The sequence below is a fragment of the Oncorhynchus keta genome, chromosome 15, assembly GCF_023373465.1.
Source record: "Oncorhynchus keta strain PuntledgeMale-10-30-2019 chromosome 15, Oket_V2, whole genome shotgun sequence".
Classification (NCBI taxonomy): domain Eukaryota; kingdom Metazoa; phylum Chordata; class Actinopteri; order Salmoniformes; family Salmonidae; genus Oncorhynchus; species Oncorhynchus keta.
In genome coordinates, this window is record NC_068435.1 from 14,621,124 (window position 1) to 14,644,574 (window position 23,451).

At 39.7% G+C, this 23,451-nt stretch overlaps 1 protein-coding gene across 2 annotated transcripts in view; it reads left to right on the plus strand.

Annotated features, from left to right (window-relative positions):
- LOC127907595 (coiled-coil domain-containing protein 18-like) overlaps positions 1-23,451 on the plus strand; it is a 33,899-nt gene that overhangs the window by 1,698 nt on the left and 8,750 nt on the right. The window contains exons 2-4 of one of the 2 annotated variants that reach the window (XM_052463463.1): positions 80-243; positions 822-1,035; positions 1,348-1,554. In XM_052463463.1, coding sequence (XP_052319423.1) covers positions 80-243; positions 822-1,035; positions 1,348-1,414 — 445 coding nt within the window. In that variant the 3' untranslated portion in view covers positions 1,415-1,554. Of the gene's footprint in view, positions 1-79; positions 244-821; positions 1,036-1,347; positions 1,555-23,451 lie in introns of those variants that run through there. The other variant, XM_052463461.1, reaches the window with a different exon arrangement.

Here is a 23,451-nt window from a genome sequence, read left to right on the forward strand (position 1 = left end):
GGTGTGATCTCTGCATGTCTGTGACAGTGTATTTGATTTGATCTGTGAGGATATGCCTACTAACGTGTGTGTATTCCAGTCAGCTGTCGTCTGAGATAAATACGTGTCGTGGGGAGCTGTCATCCATGGAGCAGGAGCTGCAGAGGTTGCGGAGAGACACCAGTATGAATTCCTCCCAGCTCAGCTACGTGGAGGCGACCCTGCAGAAGACCCAGGGCCTACTGGAGGAGAAGAACGACACGGGTAGGAGGGGGGTATTTTAGATCCTTCCTTTTTTCTTCATTTCTTCATTCATTAGGGCCCATTTCCTTTAGACTTCTGTGATTCTAGAACTGAACTGAACAAAGAACGTTCATTGTGGAAACCCTCTCCCCCCCTTCTCTTCCCCTTCTCCCCTTCTCTTCCCCTTCTCCTCCCCTTCTCCTCCCCTTCTCTTCCCCTTCTCCTCCCCTTCTCTTCCCCTTCTCTTCCCCTTCTCTTCCCCTTCTCCTCCCCTTCTCCTCCCCTTCTCCTCCCCTTCTCTTCCCCTTCTCTTCCCCTTCTCTTCCCCTTCTCCTCCCCTTCTCTTCCCCTTCTCCTCCCCTTCTCCTCCCCTTCTCTTCCCCTTCTCCTCCCCTTCTCTTCCCCTTCTCCTCCCCTTCTCCTCCCCTTCTCTTCCCCTTCTCCTCCCCTTCTCTTCCCCTTCTCCTCCCCTTCTCCTCCCCTTCTCTTCCCCTTCTCTTCCCCTTCTCTTCCCCTTCTCTTCCCCTTCTCTTCCCCTTCTCTTCCCCTTCTCTTCCCCTTCTCCTCCCCTTCTCCTCCCCTTCTCCTCCCCCCTTCAGTTGTGGACTTGGAGGAGAAGCTCCACTGCTGTGAGGAGGACAGGCGGACCTCTGTGCAGCATGTGAAGGATCTGGAGGGACAGCTACAGGAGGTGCGCGATGAGATGCACGACACCCTAGAGAAACTACAGGAGCTGAGAGACCTGTTACAGGCCACGCAGCTTGGCGCAGATGAAAGACCGATTTCATTGGAGAAACTGTCCGCCGAGCTCAGGTGAGCCTCTCTGCCAACCGCCACACACACACACACACACACACACACACACACACACACACACACACACACACACACACACACACACACACACCCCATGACCGGTGGTCTCCATTTGTTGCTTCATTGAAGAAGACAGGTTTCCCCTCAAACCTTTAGGAAATGCTTCTTAAACAAAATCATCTCCAAACAGACAAAAGTCCCCCTCCCCAAGTATGGTCAGGGGAAAATGTAATAAAATGACTGCATGGCAATTTGAAGGTGAAGGTATTTCATTTCTAAAAACCTATTTCATTACACATTTCATTGAAGAAGCGCTGCCAGCACACCGGAAGTAACACGTGCTGTCTATGGACAGTGTAACCATGGCAACCGCTGACCTGCCGAGCGCTGTGGATTTGTGTCTGCAACTTCGTTGACAGACCGATTTGGGAAGACTGGATCCAAAGTCCTGCGTTTTGTTTTGGTTTTAACAAAATTAAAACATTCTTTGGTCAGATTTAATAATCATTGATTTTGGATGACCTTGTTTGTCTTTTTACTGTGACATTTTACCACATAAAAAAGGAAATATGATATGTGTAATATGTATATACTATTTTTAAAAGTACATATTACATACTGTGCATAACTTATTTGTTGAGAATTAGGTGCAATGCTGAAAACGTAGCTCCTATTTACACTGAATCCTGACGTGATCATCATCATCATCAAGGGAAAGCCTCCGTTTCAAGAGGAGGAGGCTAACTGTACTATACAGTGGCAGGCTGAGTTGGTCTCTGTCATTCATTATATGGATCATTCTATTTGTATTATATATTTCATAATGTATTGTTTTTAGAATGTATAAATTGTGTATTCTTTTGAGGCTTTGTCGCAGTGCGGAGAACAAAGAGCAGTTGCTTTGGACACACACACACACACACACACACACACGGATATCAAGCACCCGTGATGAGTCATAAATCATTTGATACACATGATCTCTTTGTGTACATAGAGACACAGAACAGGATATTACATTGTACGTCCTGTTCTCCATTCCAAATACAATATCACTCTTGTCTGTCTGGTATGGAGTTAATACCCTCTGTTTGATACCAACCAGCCACTTCATCTTTGGTAAACATCTTTGTCAAATACACAGTTGTCCCCCAGCCAACATGACTTGATAAGTTGACAGTGTCACCAACTGTCAAAGGGCACGCTCTAACCGGGTGTATGTCATGGGGATTATTGTGAATCTTTGACATGTATACACGTGGATCGTCTCTCATTCAAACATAATGACAACTACAGCAACACCTGATGATCTGTAAAATCCTATTGAACAGCTACTGTGCTGTAACTCCTCCCCTCAGGCATGGATGCAGTAGTATTGAAGTTAAACTAAAGGCGTCAAAAAGACTACGTTCTGTGACTGAGTACAGGCTGTCTGAGGGGATCAGAATCACTTATCTGGGTCACACACTGATTAATCTCTCCTGGACAGAACTACCTAAACATGAACATCTGACCAAATTGCGTGAGATTTTTTGTTATGGGTTAACTGAGATTACACACGGACTAGTTATTTAGGATGCAAGGTGATTTGTTGATCAGTGACTCAGACTGCGACGCAGTTAATCTCAAACGCACACAACATCTCTGCATTACAGTTGCAAGTAGTTTTCCTTTGATTCCCTCGTGTGTGTGAAACAAAATGCCCTTTACACAGATGTGATCAGATGAGATCTTGAGTGCGCGTGTGTGATTTCACAGTTGTGCCGGTGCTTCTGGGTAGGTTCCCCAGCTCCACATAACATGCCTTCAGATCCACCGTGTGTGTGTGTGAGGCAACATTAACTGTGTGGCACGCCATAGTATATTTAATTTGAATGGCCAAAGTCTTAATGGATGGAATTATAAGAAATAAGGCCTTTCTCTCTCTGTGTGTGTCTCCCTCCTCTTCCTCAGCTGGGCCAGTTGGACGTGGTCATCAGAGACAATACCCTGGAGATAGACAAAAAGGGTCAGTCCCTACAGCAGACTGGACCAGAGAAAGAGGTTAAAGACTGAGACAGACATCATAAAGGCCACATTACACTCATTTGGAGTTGTTGTTGGCCCTGGAAACCACATACTCTCCATTCTGGTATAGTGATAAATGTGAAGGGCTGTTGACTATCACCTCATGTTTTGTCTCTACAGGTGGAGTTTTTGAGTGACAGGTTAGACCTGCTAAAAGCACAACTACATGGGAAGGAGGATTCTTAGGAAGGTATGAGAGAGGGAGAGATGAGTTACGGTATTATTATACTGCTGGAGGGAAAGATGAGTTACGGTATTATTATACTGATGGATGGAGAGATGTGTTACAGTATTATTGTACTGATGGATGGAGGGAAAGATGAGTTACGGTATTATTATACTGCTGGAGGGAGAGATGAGTTACGGTATTATTGTACTGATGAATGGAGGGAAAGATGAGTTACAGTATTATACTGATGGATGGAGGGAAAGATGAGTTACAGTATTATTATACTGATGGATGGAGGGAAAGATGAGTTACGGTATTATTATACTGATGAATGGAGGGAAAGATGAGTTACAGTATTATTATACTGATGGATGGAAGGAAAGATGAGTTACGGTATTATTATACTGATGAATGGAGGGAAAGATGAGTTACAGTATTATTATACTGATGGATGGATGGAGGGAGAGATGAGTTACAGTATTATTGTACTGCTGGAGGGAGAGATGAGTTATTGTACTGATTGTTATTGTACTGATGAATGGAGGGAGAGATGAGTTACAGTATTATTGTACTGATGAATGGAGGGAAAGATGAGTTATGGTATTATTATACTGATGGATGGAGGGAAAGATGAGTTACGGTATTATTATACTGATGGATGGAGGGAGAGGTGAGTTATGGTATTATTATACTGATGAATGGAGGGAGAGATGAGTTATGGTATTAATATACTGCTGGAGGGAAAGATGAGTTACAGTATTATTGTACTGCTGGAGGGAAAGATGAGTTACGGTATTATTGTACTGCTGAAGGGAGAGATGAGTTATGGTATTATTACACTGATAGATGGAGGGAGAGGTGATTTATGGTATTATTATACTGATGGATGGAGGGAAAGATGAGTTACGGTATTATTATACTGATGAATGGAGGGAAAGATGAGTTACAGTATTATTATACTGATGGATGGAGGGAAAGATGAGTTACAGTATTATTATACTGATGGATGGAGGGAAAGATGAGTTACAGTATTATTATACTGCTGGAGGGAAAGATGAGTTACGGTATTATACTGATGGATGGCGGGAGAGATGAGTTACAGTATTATTGTACTGATGAATGGAGGGAAAGATGAGTTATGGTATTATTATACTGATGGATGGAGGGAAAGATGAGTTACGGTATTATTATACTGATGAATGGAGGGAAAGATGAGTTACGGTATTATTATACTGATGGATGGAGGGAGAGATTAGTTATGGTATTATTATACTGATGAATGGAGGGAGAGATGAGTTATGGAATTATTATACTGCTGGAGGGAAAGATGAGTTACAGTATTATTGTACTGCTGGAGGGAAAGATGAGTTACGGTATTATTGTACTGCTGAAGGGAGAGATGAGTTATGGTATTATTACACTGATAGATGGAGGGAGAGGTGATTTATGGTATTATTATACTGATGGATGGAGGGAGAGATGAGTTACAGTATTATTATACTGCTGGAGGGAAAGATGAGTTACAGTATTATTATACTGATGGATGGAGGGAAAGATGAGTTACGGTATTATTATACTGATGGATGGAGGGAAAGATGAGTTACAGTATTATTATACTGATGGATGGAGGGAAAGATGAGTTACAGTATTATTATACTGATGGATGGAGGGAGAGATGAGTTACAGTATTATTGGAATGCTGGAGGGAGAGATGAGTTACAGTATTATTATACTGATGAATGGAGGGAAAGATGAGTTACGGTATTATTATACTGATGAATGGAGGGAAAGATGAGTTACGGTATTATTATACTGATGAATGGAGGGAGAGATGAGTTATGGAATTATTATACTGCTGGAGGGAAAGATGAGTTACAGTATTATTGTACTGATGGATGGAGGGAGAGATGAGTTACAGTATTATTATACTGATGGATGGAGGGAGAGATGAGTTACAGTATTATTGGAATGCTGGAGGGAGAGATGAGTTACAGTATTATTATACTGATGAATGGAGGGAAAGATGAGTTATGGTATTATTATACTGATGGATGGAGGGAAAGATGAGTTACGGTATTATTATACTGATGAATGGAGGGAAAGATGAGTTACGGTATTATTATACTGATGAATGGAGGGAGAGATGAGTTATGGAATTATTATACTGCTGGAGGGAAAGATGAATTACAGTATTATTGTACTGCTGGAGGGAAAGATGAGTTACGGTATTATTGTACTGCTGAAGGGAGAGATGAGTTATGGTATTATTACACTGATAGATGGAGGGAGAGGTGATTTATGGTATTATTATACTAATGGATGGAGGGAGAGATGAGTTACAGTATTATTATACTGCTGGAGGGAAAGATGAGTTACAGTATTATTATACTGATGGATGGAGGGAAAGATGAGTTACAGTATTATTGTACTGATGAATGGAGGGAAAGATGAGTTACGGTATTATTATACTGATGGGTGGAGGGAAAGATGAGTTACAGTATTATTGTACTGCTGGAGGGAAAGATAAGTTACAGTATTATTGTACTGATGGATGGAGGGAGAGATGAGTTACAGTATTATTATACTGATGGATGGAGGGAGAGATGAGTTACAGTATTATTGGAATGCTGGAGGGAGAGATGAGTTACAGTATTATTGGAATGCTGGAGGGAGAGATGAGTTACAGTATTATTATACTGATGGATGGAGGGAAAGATGAGTTACAGTATTATTGTACTGATGAATGGAGGGAAAGATGAGTTACGGTATTATTATACTGATGGATGGAGAGATGTGTTACAGTAATATTGTACTGATGGATGGAGGGAAAGATGAGTTACGGTATTATTATACTGCTGGAGGGAGAGATGAGTTACGGTATTATTGTACTGATGAATGGAGGGAAAGATGAGTTATGGTATTATTATACTGATGGATGGAGGGAAAGATGAGTTACGGTATTATTATACTGATGAATGGAGGGAAAGATGAGTTACGGTATTATTATACTGATGGATGGAGGGAGAGATTAGTTATGGTATTATTATACTGATGAATGGAGGGAGAGATGAGTTATGGAATTATTATACTGCTGGAGGGAAAGATGAGTTACAGTATTATTGTTCTGCTGGAGGGAAAGATGAGTTACGGTATTATTGTACTGCTGAAGGAGAGATGAGTTATGGTATTATTACACTGATAGATGGAGGGAGAGGTGATTTATGGTATTATTATACTGATGGATGGAGGGAGAGATGAGTTACAGTATTATTATACTGCTGGAGGGAAAGATGAGTTACAGTATTATTATACTGATGGATGGAGGGAAAGATGAGTTACGGTATTATTATACTGATGGATGGAGGGAAAGATGAGTTACAGTATTATTATACTGATGGATGGAGGGAAAGATGAGTTACAGTATTATTATACTGATGGATGGAGGGAGAGATGAGTTACAGTATTATTGGAATGCTGGAGGGAGAGATGAGTTACAGTATTATTATACTGATGAATGGAGGGAAAGATGAGTTATGGTATTATTATACTGATGGATGGAGGGAAAGATGAGTTACGGTATTATTATACTGATGAATGGAGGGAAAGATGAGTTACGGTATTATTATACTGATGAATGGAGGGAGAGATGAGTTATGGAATTATTATACTGCTGGAGGGAAAGATGAGTTACAGTATTATTGTACTGATGGATGGAGGGAGAGATGAGTTACAGTATTATTATACTGATGGATGGAGGGAGAGATGAGTTACAGTATTATTGGAATGCTGGAGGGAGAGATGAGTTACAGTATTATTATACTGATGAATGGAGGGAAAGATGAGTTATGGTATTATTATACTGATGGATGGAGGGAAAGATGAGTTACGGTATTATTATACTGATGAATGGAGGGAAAGATGAGTTACGGTATTATTATACTGATGAATGGAGGGAGAGATGAGTTATGGAATTATTATACTGCTGGAGGGAAAGATGAGTTACAGTATTATTGTACTGCTGGAGGGAAAGATGAGTTACGGTATTATTGTACTGCTGAAGGGAGAGATGAGTTATGGTATTATTACACTGATAGATGGAGGGAGAGGTGATTTATGGTATTATTATACTAATGGATGGAGGGAGAGATGAGTTACAGTATTATTATACTGCTGGAGGGAAAGATGAGTTACAGTATTATTATACTGATGGATGGAGGGAAAGATGAGTTACAGTATTATTGTACTGATGAATGGAGGGAAAGATGAGTTACGGTATTATTATACTGATGGGTGGAGGGAAAGATGAGTTACAGTATTATTGTACTGCTGGAGGGAAAGATAAGTTACAGTATTATTGTACTGATGGATGGAGGGAGAGATGAGTTACAGTATTATTATACTGATGGATGGAGGGAGAGATGAGTTACAGTATTATTGGAATGCTGGAGGGAGAGATGAGTTACAGTATTATTATACTGATGGATGGAGGGAAAGATGAGTTACAGTATTATTGTACTGATGAATGGAGGGAAAGATGAGTTACGGTATTATTATACTGATGGATGGAGAGATGTGTTACAGTAATATTGTACTGATGGATGGAGGGAAAGATGAGTTACGGTATTATTATACTGCTGGAGGGAGAGATGAGTTACGGTATTATTGTACTGATGAATGGAGGGAAAGATGAGTTACAGTATTATTATACTGATGGATGGAGGGAAAGATGAGTTACAGTATTATACTGATGGATGGAGGGAAAGATGAGTTACAGTATTATTATACTGATGGATGGAGGGAAAGATGAGTTACGGTATTATTATACTGATGAATGGAGGGAAAGATGAGTTACAGTATTATTATACTGATGGATGGAAGGAAAGATGAGTTACGGTATTATTATACTGATGAATGGAGGGAAAGATGAGTTACAGTATTATTATACTGATGGATGGATGGAGGGAGAGATGAGTTACAGTATTATTGTACTGCTGGAGGGAGAGATGAGTTATTGTACATTTACATTTACATTTAAGTCATTTAGCAGACGCTCTGTACTGATTGTTATTGTACTGATGAATGGAGGGAGAGATGAGTTACAGTATTATTGTACTGATGAATGGAGGGAAAGATGAGTTATGGTATTATTATACTGATGGATGGAGGGAAAGATGAGTTACGGTATTATTATACTGATGGATGGAGGGAGAGGTGAGTTATGGTATTATTACACTGATAGATGGAGGGAGAGGTGATTTATGGTATTATTATACTGATGGATGGAGGGAAAGATGAGTTACGGTATTATTATACTGATGAATGGAGGGACAGATGAGTTACAGTATTATTATACTGATGGATGGAGGGAAAGATGAGTTACAGTATTATTATACTGCTGGAGGGAAAGATGAGTTACGGTATTATTATACTGATGGATGGCGGGAAAGATGAGTTACAGTATTATTGTACTGATGGATGGATGGAGGGAAAGATGAGTTATGGTATTATTATACTGATGAATGGAGGGAGAGATGAGTTACAGTATTATTGTACTGATGAATGGAGGGAAAGATGAGTTATGGTATTATTATACTGATGGATGGAGGGAAAGATGAGTTACGGTATTATTATACTGATGAATGGAGGGAAAGATGAGTTACGGTATTATTATACTGATGGATGGAGGGAGAGATTAGTTATGGTATTATTATACTGATGAATGGAGGGAGAGATGAGTTATGGAATTATTATACTGCTGGAGGGAAAGATGAGTTACAGTATTATTGTACTGCTGGAGGGAAAGATGAGTTACGGTATTATTGTACTGCTGAAGGGAGAGATGAGTTATGGTATTATTACACTGATAGATGGAGGGAGAGGTGATTTATGGTATTATTATACTGATGGATGGAGGGAGAGATGAGTTACAGTATTATTATACTGCTGGAGGGAAAGATGAGTTACAGTATTATTATACTGATGGATGGAGGGAAAGATGAGTTACGGTATTATTATACTGATGGATGGAGGGAAAGATGAGTTACAGTATTATTATACTGATGGATGGAGGGAGAGATGAGTTACAGTATTATTGGAATGCTGGAGGGAGAGATGAGTTACAGTATTATTATACTGATGAATGGAGGGAAAGATGAGTTATGGTATTATTATACTGATGGATGGAGGGAAAGATGAGTTACGGTATTATTATACTGATGAATGGAGGGAAAGATGAGTTACGGTATTATTATACTGATGAATGGAGGGAGAGATGAGTTATGGAATTATTATACTGCTGGAGGGAAAGATGAGTTACAGTATTATTGTACTGATGGATGGAGGGAGAGATGAGTTACAGTATTATTATACTGATGGATGGATGGAGGGAGAGATGAGTTACAGTATTATTGTACTGCTGGAGGGAGAGATGAGTTATTGTACTGATTGTTATTGTACTGATGAATTGAGGGAGAGATGAGTTACAGTATTATTGTACTGATGAATGGAGGGAAAGATGAGTTATGGTATTATTATACTGATGGATGGAGGGAGAGGTGAGTTATGGTATTATTATACTGATGAATGGAGGGAGAGATGAGTTATGGTATTATTATACTGCTGGAGGGAAAGATGAGTTACAGTATTATTGTACTGCTGGAGGGAAAGATGAGTTACGGTATTATTGTACTGCTGAAGGGAGAGATGAGTTATGGTATTATTACACTGATAGATGGAGGGAGAGATGAGTTACAGTATTATTGGAATGCTGGAGGGAAAGATGAGTTACAGTATTATTATACTGATGAATGGAGGGAGAGATGAGTTATGGAATTATTATACTGCTGGAGGGAAAGATGAGTTACAGTATTATTGTACTGATGGATGGAGGGAGAGATGAGTTACAGTATTATTATACTGATGGATGGAGGGAGAGATGAGTTACAGTATTATTGGAATGCTGGAGGGAGAGATGAGTTACAGTATTATTATACTGATGAATGGAGGGAAAGATGAGTTATGGTATTATTATACTGATGGATGGAGGGAAAGATGAGTTACGGTATTATTATACTGATGAATGGAGGGAAAGATGAGTTACGGTATTATTATACTGATGAATGGAGGGAGAGATGAGTTATGGAATTATTATACTGCTGGAGGGAAAGATGAGTTACAGTATTATTGTACTGCTGGAGGGAAAGATGAGTTACGGTATTATTGTACTGCTGAAGGGAGAGATGAGTTATGGTATTATTACACTGATAGATGGAGGGAGAGGTGATTTATGGTATTATTATACTAATGGATGGAGGGAGAGATGAGTTACAGTATTATTATACTGCTGGAGGGAAAGATGAGTTACAGTATTATTATACTGATGGATGGAGGAAAGATGAGTTACAGTATTATTGTACTGATGAATGGAGGGAAAGATGAGTTACGGTATTATTATACTGATGGGTGGAGGGAAAGATGAGTTACAGTATTATTGTACTGCTGGAGGGAAAGATAAGTTACAGTATTATTGTACTGATGGATGGAGGGAGAGATGAGTTACAGTATTATTATACTGATGGATGGAGGGAGAGATGAGTTACAGTATTATTGGAATGCTGGAGGGAGAGATGAGTTACAGTATTATTATACTGATGGATGGAGGGAAAGATGAGTTACAGTATTATTGTACTGATGAATGGAGGGAAAGATGAGTTACGGTATTATTATACTGATGGATGGAGGGAAAGATGAGTTACAGTATTATTGTACTGATGGATGGAGGGAAAGATGAGTTATGGTATTATTATACTGCTGGAGGGAAAGATGAGTTACAGTATTATTATACTGCTGGAGGGAAAGATTGTCACGGTTCATGAATCCACTGCCTCTCTTTCTCTCTCTCTCTCTCTCTCTCTCTCTCCCGTGTTTGTGTGGGCGTGGTTCCCAATCTCGGCCTGATTGTCTGCTCCAGCTGGAAACACTTATCTTCCCTTTATATGTTCTGTAACCAGTGTTTCTTGTTGTCAGATCGTTGTTACTTCCCTGAGGTTGTGTCGTGTGTCTGTGCTCTTCTCTCGCCGCCCTTGTGTGGATTATCTGCTGTGCTCCTTCCTACCCATCCGGACACACTCCCCTGGATTTCTCAGCACGCTATCATTGGAAGATGCGCCCTAGTCCCTGGGTCGGATTCCGTCTGAGTACAGTCTGTCTGTCCTGTTGCTGTTGTAAACTGTAGTCATTAAACCATCGTTGCTTGCATCTTGCATCCGCCTCTGTATTGTCACAGACGAACAGGCAGACACTAAACAGGACTCAAGACACTTGTTACTCCACATGGATATAGAGTTAAGACCCCAGTCAACTCTGGGGTTGTGTTGGGTGAGCCAAGGGTGGCCGAGAACTAATGGTGCAAGGGGTGAGTCCATGAGTAGAAATGATAGTGTCTCAGTGTGATTGCCAGAAGTGATGAGTGTGATAGGTTCAGTGGTGTGAGAAATGTTGGGGAGTTCTTGACCATTGAGAGCGTTGACGGATATCTTGTGCGTGAGTGAGGTGATAGGGATCTGGAGTTTGTGAGCGAGCTTGAAGTCCATGAAATTACCCTCTGCTCCTGAGTCCAGTAAGGCTTGGGTGTCGTGCGTGTGGGTGGCCCATCTTAGTCTTACCGGGAGGAGAGTAGATGATGAGGTCTTCTCTGTGGTGACACCACCCGATAGTAGCCTCATGTTTACTACCGGGCCTGATCTTTTACCGGGCAGGAGTGGATAAAGTGGCCCGCTCTACCACAGTAGAGACAGAGTCCTTGGGATCTCCGCCTCTCCCTCTCTTCCCGGGAGAGGCGAGCTCTCCCCAGCTGCATGGGTTCGTGAGCGGAGGCTGAACTGGCCGTGTTCCCGCCGCTGGCATGCCCGCCCTCCGTGTCGTTATATGGTCTGTTAGGGCATGCTCGGCGGCCAATACGACTCAGACGAGCGTCGACCCTCAAGGCTAGTTCCACTAGTCCATTTAAACTCCTGGGAAGGTCCAGAACATAAATCTCCTTCTGGATCCGGTCCTCCAGCCCATGCAGGAACATGTCCCACTGCGCCTCCTCGTTCCACTGACACTCTGCGGCCAGAGTGCGGAATTGGATGGAGTATTCCGATACTGAACGGTCTCCTTGGCGAAGGTCAGCGAGTAGTCTGGCCGCCTCCCTACCCGCCACGGCCCGATCGAAGACCCTTCTCATCTCCTCGGAGAGTGTCTGGAAAGAGGTGCAGCATGGGTCCTGGTTCGCCCACACCGCCGTTCCCCAAAGAGCCGCTTTGCCTGATAGCAGTGTGAGTATGAATGCTACCTTAGACTGTTCACGATTGAAGGTCCGTGGCTGCAACGAGAAATGCATGGAACATCTCGTAAGAAAGGCTCTGCAATAGTCAGGATCACCTGAATAACCCTCTGGTGTCGGTAGCCGTGGCTCTAGCTGGGAATCCGGCTCTGGCGGGGCGGGTTGAACTGCCGGTGTAGGTGGCGCAGCGGAACCCCTCAGATGTTGTAATTGTTGGATCAGCTGGGATACCTGCGTCGCAAGGGCTTGTACTGCCCGATCTGTGCTGGAGATGTTCTCCTCTTGTTGATCCATTCTCGTGATACTGCGGGAAATGAATTCGGTCAGACTCGTTGAACTCGCTGCATCCATGGTAGGGTCAGATCGTTCTGTGACAACCATCCGGGTGGGGGCGCGCACCAAGGCTAAGGCCGATCGCCACCGGTCGAAGCCTCCGGTATACGTCGTTGGCCAAAGAGTGTGGCTTTTTACTAAGAACATTCCACTCCGATCCGTTTCGAACAAACTTGCCCCCAAATTTATCGGCCCGTTCAGAGTCACCAGGATCATTAGTCCGGTGGCGGTCCGGCTCAAGCTTCCTCCGGCGTATAGGAGAATTCATCCTACCTTTCATGTGTCTAAAATAAAACCTGTGTTTCAGGCACGCATTAACCCGCCGGTCCCGGTTCCCCCGCCGCCACGACTTGTTGATGGGGAACCCACCTTTTCTGTCAATTGTATTTTGGACTCTAGAAGGAGGACGCGGATTCCAGTACCTGGTGGACTGGGAGGTTACGGCCCGGAGGAGAGAAGTTGGGTACCTGCTAGGGACATTCTGGATCACTCCCTTATCGATGATTTCAATCGACAGGTAAATTCGCCTGGGAACGCCAAGAGGCGTTCCTAGGGGGGGGGGGGGTATTGTCACGGTTCATGAATCCACTGCCTCTCTTTCTCTCTCTCTCTCTCTCTCTCTCTCTCTCTCTCTCCCGTGTTTGTGTGGGCGTGGTTCCCAATCTCGGCCTGATTGTCTGCTCCAGCTGGAAACACTTATCTTCCCTTTATATGTTCTGTAACCAGTGTTTCTTGTTGTCAGATCGTTGTTACTTCCCTGAGGTTGTGTCGTGTGTCTGTGCTCTTCTCTCGCCGCCCTTGTGTGGATTATCTGCTGTGCTCCTTCCTACCCATCCGGACACACTCCCCTGGATTTCTCAGCACGCTATCATTGGAAGATGCGCCCTAGTCCCTGGGTCGGATTCCGTCTGAGTACAGTCTGTCTGTCCTGTTGCTGTTGTAAACTGTAGTCATTAAACCATCGTTGCTTGCATCTTGCATCCGCCTCTGTATTGTCACAAAGATGAGTTACGGTATTATTATACTGATGGATGGAGAGATGAGTTACAGTATTATTGTACTGATGGATGGAGGGAAAGATGAGTTACGGTATTATTATACTGATGGATGGAGGGAACGATGAGTTACAGTATTATTATACTGATAAATGGAGGGAAAGATGAGTTACAGTATTATTATACTGATGAGGGAGAGCTGAGTTACGGTATTATTGTACTGATGAATGGAGGGAAAGATGAGTTACAGTATTATTATACTGATGGATGGAGGGAAAGATGAGTTACAGTATTATTATACTGATGGATGGAGGGAAAGATGAGTTACAGTATTATTATACTGATGGATGGAGGGAAAGATGAGTTACGGTATTATTATACTGATGAATGGAGGGAAAGATGAGTTACAGTATTATTATACTGATGGATGGAGGGAAAGATGAGTTACAGTATTATTATACTGATGGATGGAGGGAAAGATGAGTTACAGTATTATTATACTGATGGATGGAGGGAAAGATGAGTTACAGTATTATTATACTGATGGATGGAGGGAAAGATGAGTTACGGTATTATTATACTGATGAATGGAGGGAAAGATGAGTTACGGTATTATTATACTGATGGATGGAGGGAAAGATGAGTTACGGTATTATTATCCTGATGAATGGAGGGAAAGATGAGTTACAGTATTATTATACTGATGGATGGAGGGAAAGATGAGTTACAGTATTATTATACTGATGAATGGAGGGAAAGATGAGTTACAGTATTATTATACTGATGGATGGAGGGAAAGATGAGTTACAGTATTATTATACTGATGGATGGAGGGAGAGATGAGTTACGGTATTATTATACTGATGAATGGAGGGAAAGATGAGTTACGGTATTATTATACTGATGAATGGAGGGAAAGATGAGTTACAGTATTATTATACTGATGGATGGAGGGAAAGATGAGTTACAGTATTATTATACTGATGGATGGAGGGAAAGATGAGTTACAGTATTATTATACTGATGGATGGAGGGAAAGATGAGTTACAGTATTATTATACTGATGGATGGAGGGAAAGATGAGTTACGGTATTATTATACTGATGAATGGAGGGAAAGATGAGTTACGGTATTATTATACTGATGGATGGAGGGAAAGATGAGTTACGGTATTATTATCCTGATGAATGGAGGAAAGATGAGTTACAGTATTATTATACTGATGGATGGAGGGAAAGATGAGTTACAGTATTATTATACTGATGAATGGAGGAAAGATGAGTTACAGTATTATTATACTGATGGATGGAGGGAAAGATGAGTTACAGTATTATTATACTGATGGATGGAGGGAGAGATGAGTTACGGTATTATTATACTGATGAATGGAGGGAAAGATGAGTTACAGTATTATTATACTGATGAATGGAGGGAAAGATGAGTTACAGTATTATTATACTGATGGATGGAGGGAAAGATGAGTTACAGTATTATTATACTGATGGATGGAGGGAAAGATGAGTTACAGTATTATTATACTGATGGATGGAGGGAGAGATGAGTTACGGTATTATTATACTGATGAATGGAGGGAAAGATGAGTTACAGTATTATTATACTGATGAATGGAGGGAAAGATGAGTTACAGTATTATTATACTGATGGATGGAGGGAAAGATGAGTTACAGTATTATTATACTGATGGATGGAGGGAGAGATGAGTTACGGTATTATTATACTGATGAATGGAGGGAAAGATGAGTTACAGTATTATTATACTGATGAATGGAGGGAAAGATGAGTTACAGTATTATTATACTGATGGATGGAGGGAAAGATGAGTTACAGTATTATTATACTGATGGATGGAGGGAAAGATGAGTTACAGTATTATTATACTGATGAATGGAGGGAAAGATGAGTTACAGTATTATTATACTGATGGATGGAGGGAAAGATGAGTTACAGTATTATTATACTGATGGATGGAGGGAGAGATGAGTTACGGTATTATTATACTGATGAATGGAGGGAAAGATGAGTTACAGTATTATTATACTGATGAATGGAGGGAAAGATGAGTTACAGTATTATTATACTGATGGATGGAGGGAAAGATGAGTTACAGTATTATTATACTGATGGATGGAGGGAAAGATGAGTTACAGTATTATTATACTGATGGATGGAGGGAAAGATGAGTTACGGTATTATTATACTGATGAATGGAGGGAAAGATGAGTTACAGTATTATTATACTGATGGATGGAGGGAAAGATGAGTTACAGTATTATTATACTGATGGATGGAGGGAGAGATGAGTTACGGTATTATTATACTGATGAATGGAGGAAAGATGAGTTACAGTATTATTATACTGATGAATGGAGGGAAAGATGAGTTACAGTATTATTATACTGATGGATGGAGGGAAAGATGAGTTACAGTATTATTATACTGATGGATGGAGGAAAGATGAGTTACAGTATTATTATACTGATGGATGGAGGGAGAGATGAGTTACGGTATTATTATACTGATGAATGGAGGAAAGATGAGTTACAGTATTATTATACTGATGAATGGAGGGAAAGATGAGTTACAGTATTATTATACTGATGGATGGAGGGAAAGATGAGTTACAGTATTATTATACTGATGGATGGAGGGAGAGATGAGTTACGGTATTATTATACTGATGAATGGAGGGAAAGATGAGTTACAGTATTATTATACTGATGAATGGAGGGAAAGATGAGTTACAGTATTATTATACTGATGGATGGAGGGAAAGATGAGTTACAGTATTATTATACTGATGGATGGAGGGAAAGATGAGTTACAGTATTATTATACTGATGAATGGAGGGAAAGATGAGTTACAGTATTATTATACTGATGGATGGAGGGAAAGATGAGTTACAGTATTATTATACTGATGGATGGAGGGAAAGATGAGTTACAGTATTATTATACTGATGGATGGAGGGAGAGATGAGTTACGGTATTATTATACTGATGAATGGAGGGAAAGATGAGTTACAGTATTATTATACTGATGAATGGAGGGAAAGATGAGTTACAGTATTATTATACTGATGGATGGAGGGAAAGATGAGTTACAGTATTATTATACTGATGGATGGAGGGAAAGATGAGTTACAGTATTATTATACTGATGGATGGAGGGAAAGATGAGTTACAGTATTATTATACTGATGGATGGAGGAAAGATGAGTTACAGTATTATTATACTGATGAATGGAGGAAAGATGAGTTACAGTATTATTATACTGATGGATGGAGGGAAAGATGAGTTACAGTATTATTATACTGATGGATGGAGGGAGAGATGAGTTACGGTATTATTATACTGATGAATGGAGGGAAAGATGAGTTACAGTATTATTATACTGATGAATGGAGGAAAGATGAGTTACAGTATTATTATACTGATGGATGGAGGAAATATGAGTTACAGTATTATTATACTGATGGATGGAGGGAAAGATGAGTTACAGTATTATTATACTGATGGATGGAGGAGAGATGAGTTACGGTATTATTATACTGATGAATGGAGGAAAGATGAGTTACAGTATTATTATACTGATGAATGGAGGGAAAGATGAGTTACAGTATTATTATACTGATGGATGGAGGGAAAGATGAGTTACAGTATTATTATACTGATGGATGGAGGGAAAGATGAGTTACAGTATTATTATACTGATGGATGGAGGGAAAGATGAGTTACAGTATTATTGTACTGCTGGAGGGAGAGATGAGTTACAGTATTATTGTACTGCTGGAGGGAGAGATGAGTTACGGTATTATTGTACTGATGAATGGAGGGAGAGATGAGTTATGGTATTATTATACTGATGAATGGAGGGAGAGATGAGTTACGGTATTATTATACTGATGAATGGAGGGAGAGATGAGTTACGGTATTATTATACTGATGGATGGAGGGAGAGATGAGTTATGGTATTATTATACTGATGAATGGAGGGAGAGATGAGTTATGGAATTATTATACTGCTGGAGGGAAAGATTAGTTACAGTATTATTGTACTGCTGGAGGGAAAGATGAGTTACGGTATTATTGTACTGCTGAAGGGAGAGATGAGTTATGGTATTATTACACTGATAGATGGAGGGAGAGGTGATTTATGGTATTATTATACTGATGGATGGAGGGAGAGATGAGTTACAGTATTATTATACTGATGGATGGAGGGAAAGATGAGTTACAGTATTATTGTACTTCTGTAGCTCAGTTGGTAGAGCATGGCGCTTGTAACGCCAGGGTAGTGGGTTCGATCCCCGGGACCACCCATACGTAGAATGTATGCACACATGACTGTAAGTCGCTTTGGATAAAAGCGTCAGCTAAATGGCATATATTATTATTATATTATTATGAATGGAGGGAAAGATGAGTTACGGTATTATTATACTGCTGGAGGGAAAGATGAGTTACAGTATTATTGTACTGCTGGAGGGAAAGATGAGTTACAGTATTATTGTACTGATGGATGGAGGGAGAGATGAGTTACAGTATTATTATACTGCTGGAGGGAAAGATGAGTTACAGTATTATTATACTGATGGATGGAGGGAGAGATGAGTTACAGTATTATTGGAATGCTGGAGGGAGAGATGAGTTACAGTATTATTATACTGATGAATGGAGGGAAAGATGAGTTACAGTATTATTATACTGATGGATGGAGGGAAAGATGAGTTACAGTATTATTATACTGATGGATGGAGGGAAAGATGAGTTACAGTATTATTATACTGATGAATGGAGGGAAAGATGAGTTACAGTATTATTATACTGATGGATGGAGGGAAAGATGAGTTACAGTATTATTATACTGATGGATGGAGGGAAAGATGAGTTACAGTATTATTATACTGATGAATGGAGGGAAAGATGAGTTACAGTATTATTATACTGATGAATGGAGGGAAAGATGAGTTACAGTATTATTATACTGATGGATGGAGATGGAAAGATGAGTTACAGTATTATTATACTGATGGATGGAGGAAAGATGAGTTACAGTATTATTATACTGATGGATGGAGGAGAGATGAGTTACGGTATTATTATACTGATGAATGGAGGGAAAGATGAGTTACAGTATTATTATACTGATGAATGGAGGGAAAGATGAGTTACAGTATTATTATACTGATGGATGGAGGGAAAGATGAGTTACAGTATTACAGTATTATTATACTGATGGATGGAGGAAAGATGAGTTACAGTATTATTATACTGATGGATGGAGGGAAAGATGAGTTACAGTATTATTATACTGATGGATGGAGGGAAAGATGAGTTACAGTATTATTATACTGATGAATGGAGGGAAAGATGAGTTACAGTATTATTATACTGATGGATGGAGGGAAAGATGAGTTACAGTATTATTATACTGATGAATGGAGGGAAAGATGAGTTACAGTATTATTATACTGATGGATGGAGGGAAATATGAGTTACAGTATTATTATACTGATGGATGGAGGGAAAGATGAGTTACAGTATTATTATACTGATGGATGGAGGGAGAGATGAGTTACGGTATTATTATACTGATGAATGGAGGGAAAGATGAGTTACAGTATTATTATACTGATGAATGGAGGGAAAGATGAGTTACAGTATTATTATACTGATGGATGGAGGGAAAGATGAGTTACAGTATTATTGTACTGCTGGAGGGAGAGATGAGTTACGGTATTATTGTACTGATGAATGGAGGGAGAGATGAGTTATGGTATTATTATACTGATGAATGGAGGGAGAGATGAGTTACGGTATTATTATACTGATGAATGGAGGGAGAGATGAGTTACGGTATTATTATACTGATGGATGGAGGGAGAGATGAGTTATGGTATTATTATACTGATGGATGGAGGGAGAGATGAGTTATGGAATTATTATACTGCTGGAGGGAAAGATTAGTTACGGTATTTTGTACTGCTGAAGGGAGAGATGAGTTATGGTATTATTACACTGATAGATGGAGGGAGAGGTGATTTATGGTATTATTATACTGATGGATGGAGGGAGAGATGAGTTACAGTATTATTATACTGCTGGAGGGAAAGATGAGTTACAGTATTATTATACTGATGGATGGAGGGTCAGATGAGTTACAGTATTATTGTACTGATGAATGGAGGGAAAGATGAGTTACGGTATTATTATACTGATGGATGGAGTGAAAGATGAGTTACAGTATTATTGTACTGCTGGAGGGAAAGATGAGTTACAGTATTATTGTACTGATGGATGGAGGGAGAGATGAGTTACAGTATTATTATACTGCTGGAGGGAAAGATGAGTTACAGTATTATTATACTGATGGATGGAGGGAGAGATGAGTTACAGTATTATTGGAATGCTGGAGGGAGAGATGAGTTACAGTATTATTATACTGATGAATGGAGGGAAAGATGAGTTATGGTATTATTATACTGATGGATGGAGGGAAAGATGAGTTACGGTATTATTATACTGATGAATGGAGGGAAAGATGAGTTACGGTATTATTATACTGATGAATGGAGGGAGAGATGAGTTATGGAATTATTATACTGCTGGAGGGAAAGATGAGTTACAGTATTATTGTACTGCTGGAGGGAAAGATGAGTTACGGTATTATTGTACTGCTGAAGGGAGAGATGAGTTATGGTATTATTACACTGATAGATGGAGGGAGAGGTGATTTATGGTATTATTATACTGATGGATGGAGGAGAGATGAGTTACAGTATTATTATACTGCTGGAGGGAAGATGAGTTACAGTATTATTATACTGATGGATGGAGGGAAAGATGAGTTACAGTATTATTGTACTGATGAATGGAGGGAAAGATGAGTTACGGTATTATTATACTGATGGATGGAGGGAAAGATGAGTTACAGTATTATTGTACTGCTGGAGGGAAAGATGAGTTACAGTATTATTGTACTGATGGATGGAGGGAGAGATGAGTTACAGTATTATTATACTGATGGATGGAGGGAGAGATGAGTTACAGTATTATTGGAATGCTGGAGGGAGAGATGAGTTACAGTATTATTATACTGATGGATGGAGGGAAAGATGAGTTACAGTATTATTGTACTGATGAATGGAGGGAAAGATGAGTTACGGTATTATTATACTGATGGATGGAGGGAAAGATGAGTTACAGTATTATTGTACTGATGGATGGAGGGAAAGATGAGTTATGGTATTATTATACTGCTGGAGGGAAAGATGAGTTACAGTATTATTATACTGCTGGAGGGAAAGATGAGTTACGGTATTATTATACTGATGGATGGAGAGATGAGTTACAGTATTATTGTACTGATGGATGGAGGGAAAGATGAGTTACGGTATTATTATACTGATGGATGGAGGGAAAGATGAGTTACAGTATTATTATACTGATAAATGGAGGGAAAGATGAGTTACAGTATTATTATACTTATGAGGGAGAGCTGAGTTACGGTATTATTGCACTGATGAATGGAGGGAAAGATGAGTTACAGTATTATTATACTGATGGATGGAGGGAAAGATGAGTTACAGTATTATTATACTGATGGATGGAGGGAAAGATGAGTTACAGTATTATTATACTGATGGATGGAGGGAAAGATGAGTTACAGTATTATTATACTGATGAATGGAGGGAAAGATGAGTTACAGTATTATTATACTGATGGATGGAGGGAAAGATGAGTTACAGTATTATTAAACTGATGGATGGAGGGAAAGATGAGTTACAGTATTATTATACTGATGGATGGAGGGAAAGATGAGTTACAGTATTATTATACTGATGGATGGAGGGAAAGATGAGTTACGGTATTATTATACTGATGGATGGAGGGAAAGATGAGTTACGGTATTATTATCCTGATGAATGGAGGGAAAGATGAGTTACAGTATTATTATACTGATGGATGGAGGGAAAGATGAGTTACAGTATTATTATACTGATGAATGGAGGGAAAGATGAGTTACAGTATTATTATACTGATGGATGGAGGGAAAGACGAGTTACAGTATTATTATACTGATGGATGGAGGGAGAGATGAGTTACGGTATTATTATACTGATGAATGGAGGGAAAGATGAGTTACAGTATTATTATACTGATGAATGGAGGGAAAGATGAGTTACAGTATTATTATACTGATGGATGGAGGGAAAGATGAGTTACAGTATTATTATACTGATGGATGGAGGGAAAGATGAGTTACAGTATTATTATACTGATGAATGGAGGGAAAGATGAGTTACAGTATTATTATACTGATGAATGGAGGGAAAGATGAGTTACAGTATTATTATACTGATGGATGGAGGGAAAGATGAGTTACAGTATTATTATACTGATGGATGGAGGGAGAGATGAGTTATGGTATTATTATACTGATGAATGGAGGGAAAGATGAGTTACAGTATTATTATACTGATGAATGGAGGGAAAGATGAGTTACAGTATTATTATACTGATGGATGGAGGGAAAGATGAGTTACAGTATTATTATACTGATGGATGGAGGGAAAGATGAGTTACAGTATTATTGTACTGCTGGAGGGAGAGATGAGTTACGGTATTATTGTACTGATGAATGGAGGGAGAGATGAGTTATGGTATTATTATACTGATGAATGGAGGGAGAGATGAGTTACAGTATTATTATACTGCTGGAGGGAAAGATGAGTTACAGTATTATTATACTGATGGATGGAGGGTCAGATGAGTTACAGTATTATTGTACTGATGAATGGAGGGAAAGATGAGTTACGGTATTATTATACTGATGGATGGAGAGAAAGATGAGTTACAGTATTATTGTACTGCTGGAGGGAAAGATGAGTTACAGTATTATTGTACTGATGGATGGAGGGAGAGATGAGTTACAGTATTATTATACTGCTGGAGGGAAAGATGAGTTACAGTATTATTATACTGATGGATGGAGGGAGAGATGAGTTACAGTATTATTGATGAATGCTGGAGGGAGAGATGAGTTACAGTATTATTATACTGATGAATGGAGGGAAAGATGAGTTATGGTATTATTATACTGATGGATGGAGGGAAAGATGAGTTACGGTATTATTATACTGATGAATGGAGGGAAAGATGAGTTACGGTATTATTATACTGATGAATGGAGGGAGAGATGAGTTATGGAATTATTATACTGCTGGAGGGAAAGATGAGTTACAGTATTATTGTACTGCTGGAGGGAAAGATGAGTTACGGTATTATTGTACTGCTGAAGGGAGAGATGAGTTATGGTATTATTACACTGATAGATGGAGGGAGAGGTGATTTATGGTATTATTATACTGATGGATGGAGGGAGAGATGAGTTACAGTATTATTATACTGCTGGAGGGAAGATGAGTTACAGTATTATTATACTGATGGATGGAGGGAAAGATGAGTTACAGTATTATTGTACTGATGAATGGAGGGAAA